General features: G+C 40.9%; 1 protein-coding gene across 1 annotated transcript; it reads left to right on the top strand.

The window, feature by feature from the left end:
* Window positions 1-265: 265 nt before the first annotated feature.
* On the top strand, window positions 266-9,838 carry vwa11 (von Willebrand factor A domain containing 11). The gene is made up of 17 exons (XM_071898067.2): window positions 266-448; window positions 1,160-1,296; window positions 1,495-1,639; window positions 1,879-1,972; window positions 2,494-2,622; window positions 3,302-3,485; window positions 3,653-3,822; window positions 4,205-4,317; window positions 4,455-4,571; window positions 4,761-4,934; window positions 5,104-5,233; window positions 5,736-5,888; window positions 6,782-6,874; window positions 7,569-7,840; window positions 7,992-8,125; window positions 8,305-8,464; window positions 8,734-9,838. The coding sequence occupies exons 1-17, from the start codon at window positions 266-268 to the stop codon at window positions 9,112-9,114; spliced, it is 2,769 nt and encodes a 922-aa protein (XP_071754168.1). The 3' UTR covers window positions 9,115-9,838.
* Window positions 9,839-11,688: the final 1,850 nt, after the last annotated feature.

The following is an 11,688-nucleotide window of genomic DNA, read 5'->3' as shown; positions in this document are numbered from 1 at the left end:
TCTCATTTCACATTTCACATGCTCATTTCATTCAGGACTTTGGATTGTCCTAAGATTTTAATTGTTTGATTCAACTGTAAATTAATCTGATTTCAATACTATCTTTTAATATAGCATCAAAAAACACTGAAGCTTTGGCAGTGTGAGAAAGAAGATTGATAGCGAGAATGAAGTGAATCATTATTGTAATTTTCCATCACTTGTCATTTAATCAATCTGACATCTAATTATTAATCAATTTCTCTCAACTTTTTACAGACTGATCATGTCACCAGTGCTGGGCATCGCCTTGATGGCCTTGACTCTATCAGGCTCCACCATGGCCTTTGCCCCCATCGGGGGTGGGGCGTCCACTCATGTCAGCATTACGGGAGCTGCTCTATTACAAAAAGTGAAGGAGACGTGTCGGGCGGTGGCTGAAGCCTCTGGTCATGAGTTCAATCCCACGGTAGGCAGGAAGCACACACCTGTACACTGCACAAATGCAAACACAACAAATACACACACACCAAGAAATGCACACATACACACTCATCCATACGTGTGTCAAATGTGTGCCATAATTTAGCCTGGATTTCCTAGCACCTTTAAATTCATCATCCAGTGAATCATATTATGGAAAACAGAAAAGTGAGATGGAACAATGGAAATGATCGCTTTGCATTTGTATGTGTGTGTGTGTGTGTCTGTGTACATGCAAGTACATGTGCATGTGTCAACAGGAATACAAATCCTCCCCACTCCAGTGTTTCCACTTAGCATAGGACAGAAGGTGTACAATATGCTAGATAGAAAGTGTAAGACAGTCAGAAAGAGAGGAATAATGTGCACTTGATTAACACTCCCTTTGCAGTTTATTCCTAGCCACATTTTTTAAGCGAGAGCAGTCACGCCACTCTCCTTAGTATTTTTTTTAGTAAGACAGTAGTAGGGCTGAGAGCAAGGCAGAGTAATAGAGGCGCACAGGAGTAACTTCTTTTCTAGACCAGCAGGGATAGGCTCCAGAGCCCGGGGTCTTAAGCGATAGATCATCTTTGGGCATTCCAAGTCAGGCATTCTTCCCGTCGAGTTTGTGTGTGTACCTAGTTGCATAATCTTACCACTCTTCATTGCCTATTACTGGATCTCTAACCTCTAACCTTTTGACCTTTGACCCCAGGGTAACTCTGCGGAGGAGCTGGTCCAGGCCTGTCTTGGTTTCACGGCAACCGGAGAAGTGTCGGCCGCCAAGTTCCGCTCAGCGCTGCAAGTGATCTACGTCCAGAATGGACTGATAGACCGTGACTTTATCAACAGGTGGGAGAATGGTGAAAACAGAACTGAACAGAACAGAAACAATAGAATAGCATAGAACAGAATTATGAGTGGCTCGATGGTAAAACTAAACAAGATGATATGGGATTAAATGTGTTCCAAGGCTTGTGCACAAATGTATGTAATTTACTGACCATAGACCCATTAATCAACTGTAAATATATACTGTATATATTTCAGTGCTCCACACCACTTCAACTCGGAGGCCTTCGTGGAGGGGCGGCGCCTGATCACAAACGGTGTGGCCAGCATCAAGGCTAACCTTCGCAATGAGAACTTCCAGGCCGCTAGGGAAACACTGGGCAGAGTCCTGCATACCCTACAGGTGAGAAGGATGGAGGGAGACAGCTTGGGGTAGAGTGGCTGAAAGGAAAGATGGGGGGAAGAGATAGAATAACAAACAGGGATAGAAAGGATGCAAAAAACGATGGGGGAGAATTGGTTTTAACGTGACTGAGAGGGAGGAATGGGAAGGACGGAGAAGGAAAAGTTCTAGATTCACTTTACCGGGTGCATAAATTACCGAGTATGAAATTAAAAACTCTTTGCATGTGTGTGTGTCAGGACTTCTACAGCCACAGTAACTGGGTGGAGCTGGGAAACACAGAGCCACACATCAACCTCATACGCCCAGACCTTCCTCTGGAAAACCTGGCAGGTGTGTGTGTGAGTGAGAGAGAGAATGAGTGAGAGAGATCTATGTTTCAGCTGTTTCTATCTCATTGTCTGTTCGTCCTTTTGCCCTATAAGAATAAGCACTAATAATAAGCACTACTAGTAATGCAAGAGAAGCTTTTATTTGGTGTGAAAGATAGTGACCACCTATCCTCTCCTGTAATTATGGCACACTTAAATGTTTTACAGGTTATCTAAAGGGCAGAGTATGTGTTTGTGTATGTGTGTATGTCAATGGGTGTGGGGGTTTGTGTAAAATTGTTGCCATAAACATAAAGTAGATAATGTCCATTATTATGGGTTGGGTAAAGCTCCACCTATGGAGCATATCTGAGGACCAAAGAGCGAAGTGTGTGCACATGTGTTTTTCTCTCTTTATAGGAAACCTGTGTGGCTTTCTGAAGGCTACAAAATGGCTCTGCTAACCAGAAAACATTATCTGAAACTGGTTTGTCTGAGGTAGAATTTCTTGTTTACTCTGCATCCTGTTTGCATTTTTTTTAGATGTTGACACTGCCACCTGCAGTGACTGTGCCAGTGGGACATGCCCCAACCCGATCCTTCCCAACATTCTGAAGGAGAAGAAACTCACCTCAGGCTACATGGGAGTCTTCTCCAATGCCAAACCTAAAGGTATCAATGACATACATAACACTATTAGATACTTCTATAAGATATGCACACACACATTCCTCCACAATCACAATGAGCATGCATGGATTATCACACAAGGGGACCAAGGGGCAAGCATGTTCTGTGGGCCAGTGGCCGCTGCCAGTGGTGTGCCTTGTATGTCCTGGTGGTAATCCAGTTATTACACTGAACCATAAAATAAAACACATCACCACTATCACTCTCATCTGACATTCACAGCGACTCTTAGAGTGATGTTGAACTTTGGTAGTGCCTTGGGTTGTGTAGCTTCCTGGCCATGGCCCCAAAATTGTCCATTCTCTGTTATCTGTTGCTCTGGTAGAGACGATTGGAGAATTGTTTTTTTCTTTTACACTTTTAGCACATAAACAAATGCAAACAAAGCAGATTCTGACAATACATAAAAAAACTAGTACTGTCGCTCATGTGTTATGTTATTAAACCTTTAAGTTTGAACAAATTCTTCCAACCAGATTTCGGTGTTACACTTACCAACTGAAAGGTTAAATAAACAGGTATTACCAAAGTTCAACATCACTTTAAAGTAAAATCTAAAATAAAAACATGACGAACACATGATTTAATTGTGCCAAACCAATCTATCGCAGAAAAGTACATTGAGCCCTGTCTCTCTAACCTCCCTTCTGCCCTGTGCCAGGCAAATGTAGCCATGGAGGTGCATCTGACCTGACCAGCACGGTAGTCCCTCGCGGTGGCATCAACAAAGATGAGCGTCACCCAAACCAGGCCTTCCACACAGCTGCCGTAAATGCAGCCACCACCGCCAGCCTGCAGCTGCTGGAGGACATCCGGGGAGCCGCCGGGGACAATGACTTCCTGAGGTACAATGTTCAGGCGCAAAAATATATCCATACAGTGTGTGCGTGTGTGCCAGAGAAGGTAATCTGAAATTACTATTACATATGATGAAACACAAATGACCAGAGTGAAAAGGCACATTAGGTCTAACCTGTCCTTCTGTTTTTCTATCTCACCTTCTCTTTCACAGAATGATGGGGATCGCCCGTTCATCCGTCTTGTGTTTTGTTATTGACACGACAGGCAGTATGTCAGACGACATCGACGAGGCCAGGAGCGTTGTTTACGAAATCATTGACAGCAAAAAAGGAACGCAGGACGAGCCCTCCGAGTACATTCTGGTCCCCTTCAATGACCCTGGTACGATCTCTTGTACCCTATCGATCATGTTTAGGACACTACAGGTGCCCTTAAGCCACATACTATTGCACTCTTGTCACACTCCAACTACCTTCAGTGATGCATGATAGCCGAAATTCAGTCCAAATTCTTTATACTGGCAGTGTGATAATGCCATAGACTTTTTTTTCACAGAACATTATGCTTCACTGTACATGTACTGTTCTGGCCCAAAAACTGTAATCTCACTTAAAGTAGATTTAGTGATCTATAGTGCATAGATCTGCATAAAGCCACAGCTTTGGTTTAAAATGATCAAAGAAAAAATACTATGTTGTGCCAAAATCTCTTGAACTCAGAAATGATTCTTCTCTCAGTCACCTCTTTTCGTGCTTACGTGTAGACTTTGGACCCATGATAAGGACAACAGACCCTAATGAAATGAAAAAAGAGATCTCTAAGCTCAGAGCAAAAGGAGGTGGTGACGCCCCTGAGATGTGCCTATCAGGGCTCCAGGTATAGTGACTTTGTGATCATAATATCTTACAGTCACAATTGGGATAATGATTGATTGGGTTAACATTTTCCAACCAATTAATTTTACAGATTCCTTAAGGACAGGTAATTCATTGTCTGCCTATCTCGTTCTCTAGTTGGCTTTGACTGGTGCCCCTGCCTCCTCTTACATCTATGTATTCACTGATGCCATAGCCAAAGACATCGCACTCAAGGACACCATTGTTGCTCTCATTACGAGCACCAAGTCAACGGTAAATACTGTCACCCAATACTGCCCCCATATTCACTGAGAGGCTGTGTTCAAATCACATCTCTGCCTTTCATTCCCTTACATGCCGATACCCCTTATCCAACTCCCTCTGCCTATCAAAAGATTTACATCCTACCTCCTTTCCACCTTGTTGCCCGCTTCCTTCCCCCATGCCTTCCTTTCTCTACAGGTGTCATTCTTCATGACGGGGGCCAGTAAGAGGCGCCGTCGTTCCCTCAGTGCTTCCTCCTTCAACGACTACAGCGACCTAGCTCTGGCCTCTGGCGGCCAGGCCATCAAGGTGTCCAAACGTCAGCTGCCTCAGGCCACGCAGGTCATCCTCGACACCTCCACCTCAGCCCTGGTAAGACCATGCAGTTCTTTGGTCAGCAAGTCCTATATCCATTGATCATTCTGTTTCTCTTACAGTGCTTACTAAGTGGTTCCACCAGAAGACACAGACCTGCTATCTCATTTTACAGTTTGAAAAATTCAGTGGTAAATTGCTCCCCCTGCTCTCTCCCCTCCATCAGGTAACGGTTCTTCAGCGAGCAAGGGAGTCTAAGCAGGAGACCTTCCCCTTCATGTTGGATGGATCCCTGAATAACATCACTCTCTACATCACAGGAACCTCCATTACCTTCACACTGACCAACCCAGCAGGTAACACACCATACCCAACACACTGTTCGCATTTATTTGAGTCTTGCGTTTGAGACATGAAGGGCAGCCAACTTTCTCACTAAGAACCACATTAAAGGAAAATGCGTACATTTTGGCAGATAAGCTCTCGAATTAATTTATTATCACACCACACAAACTAGTAAAAGTTTTGCCTTTTTATGTCCATTTTGTATGTAGTTTGCCACAGTGCTGTTTAACACTTAAAAGGTCAATGAGTATTGTTTTGTGGATGAGATGCACTAGCATAGCATCATCACAAAGTACTAAATACTGAGCACACAAAGTGGACACTTCTATTAATCTTCTAGTCATACAATATTGAGGTGATCAAAGAGTTTATTTACGAAAAGTCGTTGTATTCCTTTAAGGCCAGTGTTTGTGCATATGTTAGTATGTGTAAATACAAAAGAGGCTGACATATGACTGATAACATCCCTATAATGTATGTTATCATGATATAATGCATGCTATAATTTTCCAGGTGTGAGCCAGAGCCACAGTGAGGCCAGTGGTAAGCTGGGCACCATTCAGTCCGTGGGCAACTTGAGGAGAGTTCGTCTCAATGCCGACCAGCAGGCAGGAACCTGGCAGATCACCATCAACTCCAACCAGCCCTACACACTCAAAGTCACAGGTCAGATACTGTATATCCATCTGTCTGCGCTTTATCACTATCTGTTGGTTGCACATTGTACTTACATTACATTACGTTATGTCATTTAGCAGACGCTTTTGTCCAAAAAAACTTCGAATAAGTAAGTCGCTTATGAACACTTATGAAGTTGCTGTTGAAATTCTGTCCTTTACATACAGTACGTACACAGAGATTTAGGTAATTTGTTGAGCCCATATCATATTCACACTGGCCCTGTATCTACTGTTTACTGTTAACCCAACTGCAACTGTTTTCTAACCAGTAACATGATTGATTGATTGATTGATTTAATTTAAGTGTCATACACACACATTGCCCAGCCCACATGGACGTACATGACACTATCACTTAATTATGGGTGTACAACATAATAGTAAAAGAAGAAAAAACATGCCGCAAACTCAGGTATCACACAAACAAAATATTTTGCCTTTTTTTCCATGCTTTACAAATGAAGTGAGCAATATGGAAACTGCCCTTTCTAAAACGTACTTCTTTAGTTTTTCATAATCATCTAGCCAGAAGAAATTCATAAAGACGGAAGTCATTTCGCAATACAACACATTTCAAGCAGGACAATAGAACATAAAATGAATCTTGTTCTCAGCATATTTCATATTGATATTTTTTCCCACAGCTTTTTGAGCTATGCAAACTGTGCCCTTGTTGAGGAGAGGCAGGCGGATTATGCTGCTTCTAGTGTCAAAATAGTTTGATTAGCACAAACTATTCCACAGCTGTTGGTAGTAAAATCTGTTTTAAACCAGAGTGAAGACACAGTATCAGGCTTCATTTGTAATTGTTCACTGAGTGCTTCTTTATCTACTGTATGTTTCTGTACATACTGTATGTGTGCATGTGTATTTTTCCAGGCCAGAGTACTATCACCTTTATCTATGACTTTGTGGAGGCCTTCCAGGGACCTCACCCAGGTTATGCGGTAATCAGTGGGCGTCCACAAGCAGGTACATCCAATAAAGCTATTATACAGTAATTAACACCATTTTAGAGTCACAAGACTTATCAGTTTCACAACACTCATTTACTGTAAATTATACTGACAAAAAAGTAATTATATATAATTATCAGTGGTGGAAAGAGTACTAGAATGTCCTACTCAAATATAAGAAGGCCTACTACTGATATTTTACTCAAGTAGAAGTAAAAATACTGGTGTAAAAATCGAATTAAGTTAAAGTAAAAAGTAGCTCATTTAAAATGTACTCAGAGTAAAAGTACACCAAAAAGCTACTCAATTATAGTAATGTGAGTAAATGTACATAGTTACTTCCACCCTTGCAAATTATGTGTTATGTGTAAATAATTGTATAAAATGTAATGATCTTAAATTAAAACATGAACAAATGCTCTCTGATTGAAAAAAACTGAAAATGTATTTATGTTTTCTAAAAATCTTTTTCCTTAAGCCAATCTGGTTTCTTGTAGCCAAACTGCAAATTCATGAGGATCATTGGAGGCTGAGGACGGGGCTAAAACCATCCACAATTTTTCTAAAACTGATTGCAAGACTATGTTTGCTTTTTTGCAATTAAAATTATCCAATGTTTACTCTTGAAGCAACCAAATAATCATTTATGGCCAGAAAAATGAATTTTCCTTTTATCATACGGTATTTACTCCTTTGTTCTGTATACCCAGGCCAGCCTGCCACCCTGTTGCTATCAGTAATGGGTAGGAAAGGTCCATCCTCGATGACTATTGGTGAGGTTGGCTTGGTAACGGTCTCTGGTCCTGAGGATGTCAGCAATGGCACCACAACTGACATGGGCAATGGAGACATCCTGGTTACTATTGCTAAGGTCCCTGAGGGGGAGTTTGTGGTCATGCTGAAAGGAAATGACATAGTGTCAAACAGCCAATTCCAAAGGCAGTCCACCACCCAGATGTCGGTCTCCAAAGTGAACATCAGGGTCAGTCTCTTCACTTCCTCTGTATACATTATTCAAACTTGGGAAGCATGAGACGCATCTCAAGATCCAACTTTAGAAGAATATGAGGAAGGATATTACTCTTCTTCACCTCTATTTCCTCCCCTTCTTCCTCCCCTTTTTTCTTCCTCAGGCTGTGGTAGACAGCAGTGTGGAGCCAGGGGAAACCTTTTCACTCCCCTTCAGTGTCATGACACAGGGCTCTGGAGGTACCTACACCATCAACGCCAAAAACGACAGAAGATTCCCCATTACCTTCCCAGCCAGGTGAGGGGAGGTAGCTCAAAGCATATTTCAACTGGGTGCCCTTATCAACACTGACGCATGACTCTAAATCTTAAAATTTGCTTTGTCTCAAGTTACTGAATTAGTTTCTACATTATGTGAATAGAAATTAAACACACTCACAGTTTCTATAACCTTAAAGTTTGTTCCTATTTTGACAGTCTCACCTTGACAACTGGTCAATATACTAATGCTACTTTGACCATCACGCCACCTGTCAACACACCATCAGGCACTGATGCTACTCTGACTATTGAAGCCAAGTCATCCAGCGGTGTGGACTCCAATTACATCGTGCTAAGACTCTCTGTCATTACCAAGGTAACCTGGCACATTCTTGGTGCAGAACCTTTGCACAATGATTGTTTTGTGTGCAAACTACCTATATTCTTCACCAGCCTGGCACATTTTGGAATACACTCAGTTGGAATGGAAAAAAAACAACCTGTCCAGCCACAAAGATGGCCATAACTGAGGCACTCCTACCAAAGGTCGAAGTCCTGATCTAAATAGTAATTTCTTGTTTAAATTTCATGCATTATTAACTGATGCACAACTTTCCCTGCCCTTTTTTTCTATCCTCTCTCCAGGTTACAGATTTTGTTCAGCCATTGTGCGAAGTGGTCAGTGTACTAGCTGATAATTGCCCTGAAGATGTGTCTCAGTGTGAACCTTTCCAGTGGGAGCTCTCGGCCAACCTCACCGATGGTAACGGCACTGGCATAGAGAGCATTACCCTGCGCCAGGGTGATGGAAACCTCTTTCACACCTCCCTGAGTGTTCCCATCATTCAGGCAGCATACAACGCCTCCTGCTGCTCACAGATAGTCGAGTTTGTCGCTGTCGATAAAGTTGGCAATGTAGGCAAGTGCTACCATTCCATTGTGCGTTCTGGTGGCCCTCCTGCCCTGACCCTCTCCCTACCACTGTGGTTGTGTCTGTTGGTGTCTGCCTTCATGGCCAGGAGTTGAGGGGCGTACAGGTCAAGTTGCTTAATATTCTATAAATGTCTTTACTCTGCTTCAGATATCGGAAACAACATGGGCATTGTTTCCACTTTTTTACAATGTGAATGACATTTCACACTTTTCGGATATTATTTAAAACAATACACTTTCTCTATAAAGTGTTGACAAGAACCATGACACCAAATTCACAGACCCTTTCCTCTATGGACACTTACCCTCAGGCCTACACTGAGCGAACATTTGCCAATCAGTTCTATAGTTTTGAGAGGCTGAGAGGATCACTCTCACACTACTACATGTATGAAGTAGCTTGCTTATGCTTATGTGGCCAACTGTGGGGATCAATTAAGCAAACAATGTTTTTCTTCTAGGCAAATTGTGTATTATGTAAAAAATAATAATAATAATAATAATAATATGTACTATGTTTTCCATGATCTTAAAGCCATTTTGATCTAAAGGCTTATGCTTGAAATTTGTTTCTTAGACAAATATAAATAGTGAAGGTGATGCCTATGAATGAATTTCTTTCCAAAGCTTTTGCCTTTCCATCAAGGCAAAGGGCGGCTACTTTAAAGAATCTAAAATATAAGATAGTTTTGATTTGTTTAACGCTTTTTTGGTCACTAGATAATTCAATTTGTGTTATTTCATAGTTTTGATGTCTTTGCTATTATTCTAAAATGTGGAAAATAGTAAAAATAAAGAAAAATATGGTGTGTCAAAACTTTTGACTGGTAGTGTATATATATCAAAGTTATTTGTTTGGAAGTTTCCTTTGCCGTACTTTGTTACTGGTCTGAAGATGAATCCAAATATTCAAAATACATGAGAAAATATGTTGTCCTGTCTTGTGTTACATTGTGTATACTGTGCAAATGCTATTCAAGGTACATATCCGAGTAAAACGTTTTCTCTTTACTATCACAATTGACAATATCTTGCCAACAGAAACGTTTTTCGGACAAATCTTTAGTTAACTTGACCATTCCACATTTATTAGCTACTAGTTATCAAATTAAATCAAATTACAGAACCAATAAAACAAACATGAGCTGAAATGTTATACACAATGTATTTTAGTTAGCAAATCAAGCTAAATCTATATGTACAATTTCCTAGTACAGAAGGTAAATTTTTGCACAAGCAGTACAATAAACCCTTATTGCCAGGTTTTTTTTTAACACGCAGTAGAATGTAAATAAACAAAGTAATAGAGGAAACAAAAGTGTATAAACAATTCAAACTATTGACATTTTTACAGTGTAACAAATAACCATACTTACAATTTAATCAGTTTTCATACAGAAATTGAGAGCATAAATAATTTAGATGTTCACAACGGTATGAGATTTTTCACATACATTTCATTGGCAATACATAAAAGTGGTGACAACAATTATTTAAGATGAACTGATACAAACAGAAAATTCATTAGATGAGAGCTCTAATGTTTGCACTAATGCCTATGTCCAAAACAAGGGTTCCATATACAACTTAAGTGCTCTTTGGAGGTGATGTCATGAATAACCTTAACAATTTTATATAATTTATGAAAATTTTTGGCTCTGTACAGAATTAGGCTGACTTGTGAAACATACAGTCCAATATGCAATATTAGATGCAAAATCTTAATGTTACAATGGTTGTCTTGTGAGGACCACTTAAGAACCATTTCTGTGTATGTAAAACAAGCCTATTGATCTTACGGTTCATTATGAAAAACTTGGGATTCTTTGTTCAAACAAATTATTAAAACTAAAATTTTCACCAACCTAGAGGCCCAAGAGAATTTTTTTGTTTTACATTCTTAGCATTCTTCTTAGCATTAATTAGGGGTTCAAGCACGTAGTGCTGGAACCCTATTGTTTTTACATATATTTTTACCAACGAACCTCAGCTTGAAAACAACAAAAATCCTGGTGTATTTTTTTTTTTTTTTTGTCTAGCAGACATAGTTAGGCACTGATGACATATGTCCCTATGTTTGTATGCTCTTTATTTCACTTTCTCATTCTAAAATAGCACTATTGACTCTCTATGGAACAGGGTGCCATTTTAGGTGCTGACCTCTCAATCGTCTTTATGTACATTTTTCACATGCTTCTTTAGGTGACCTGACTGTGTGAAGTTCTTAGAGCAGTGGGGGCAGGAATGTGGTTTCTCCCCTGTGTGGATATACTTGTGCCTTTTCAGATTGTTAAAGTCTAGAAAGCCTTTACCACAGTATGGGCACCAGTGCCTCTTCTCCCCATTGTGCCACCTCAAATGCACATTCAGTTCCACTCTCCTCTTGAATCGTTTTTCGCAGAGGTTGCAATGGAACGGTTTCTCCCCAGTGTGGACCCGTATGTGGGCTTCCACGTCTCTTTTTGTGAAGAATCCCTTGCTGCAGATCTGGCAGACAAAGGGTTTCACTCTGCCGTGCACCATCTGGAGGTGTTTGGTGAGACCGAAGCGATACACAAAGCCTTTCCCGCACTGCGAGCAGATATGGATTCTCCCATTGCGGTGCACCCTGCCATGCCGACTGAGGCCCTTGGAGTCTGGGAAGTTTTTCCCACAGAAAGTGCATGA

This window comes from Centroberyx gerrardi, chromosome 3 (assembly GCF_048128805.1).
Source record: "Centroberyx gerrardi isolate f3 chromosome 3, fCenGer3.hap1.cur.20231027, whole genome shotgun sequence".
NCBI lineage: Eukaryota > Metazoa > Chordata > Actinopteri > Beryciformes > Berycidae > Centroberyx > Centroberyx gerrardi.
Note: the sequence above shows the minus strand (reverse complement) of the source record. Positions and strands in the feature narration are given on the sequence as shown.

Coding starts and splice junctions, on each gene's coding strand:
- vwa11 (XM_071898067.2), top strand. CDS start 266: ATGTCACCAGTGCTGGGCATCGCCTTGATGGCCTTGACTCTATCAGGC. Junction 1,640..1,878: donor GAGTCCTGCATACCCTACAG/GTGAGAAGGATG, acceptor TGTGTGTGTCAG/GACTTCTACAGCCACAGTAA. Junction 6,875..7,568: donor CAGTGGGCGTCCACAAGCAG/GTACATCCAATA, acceptor CTGTATACCCAG/GCCAGCCTGCCACCCTGTTG.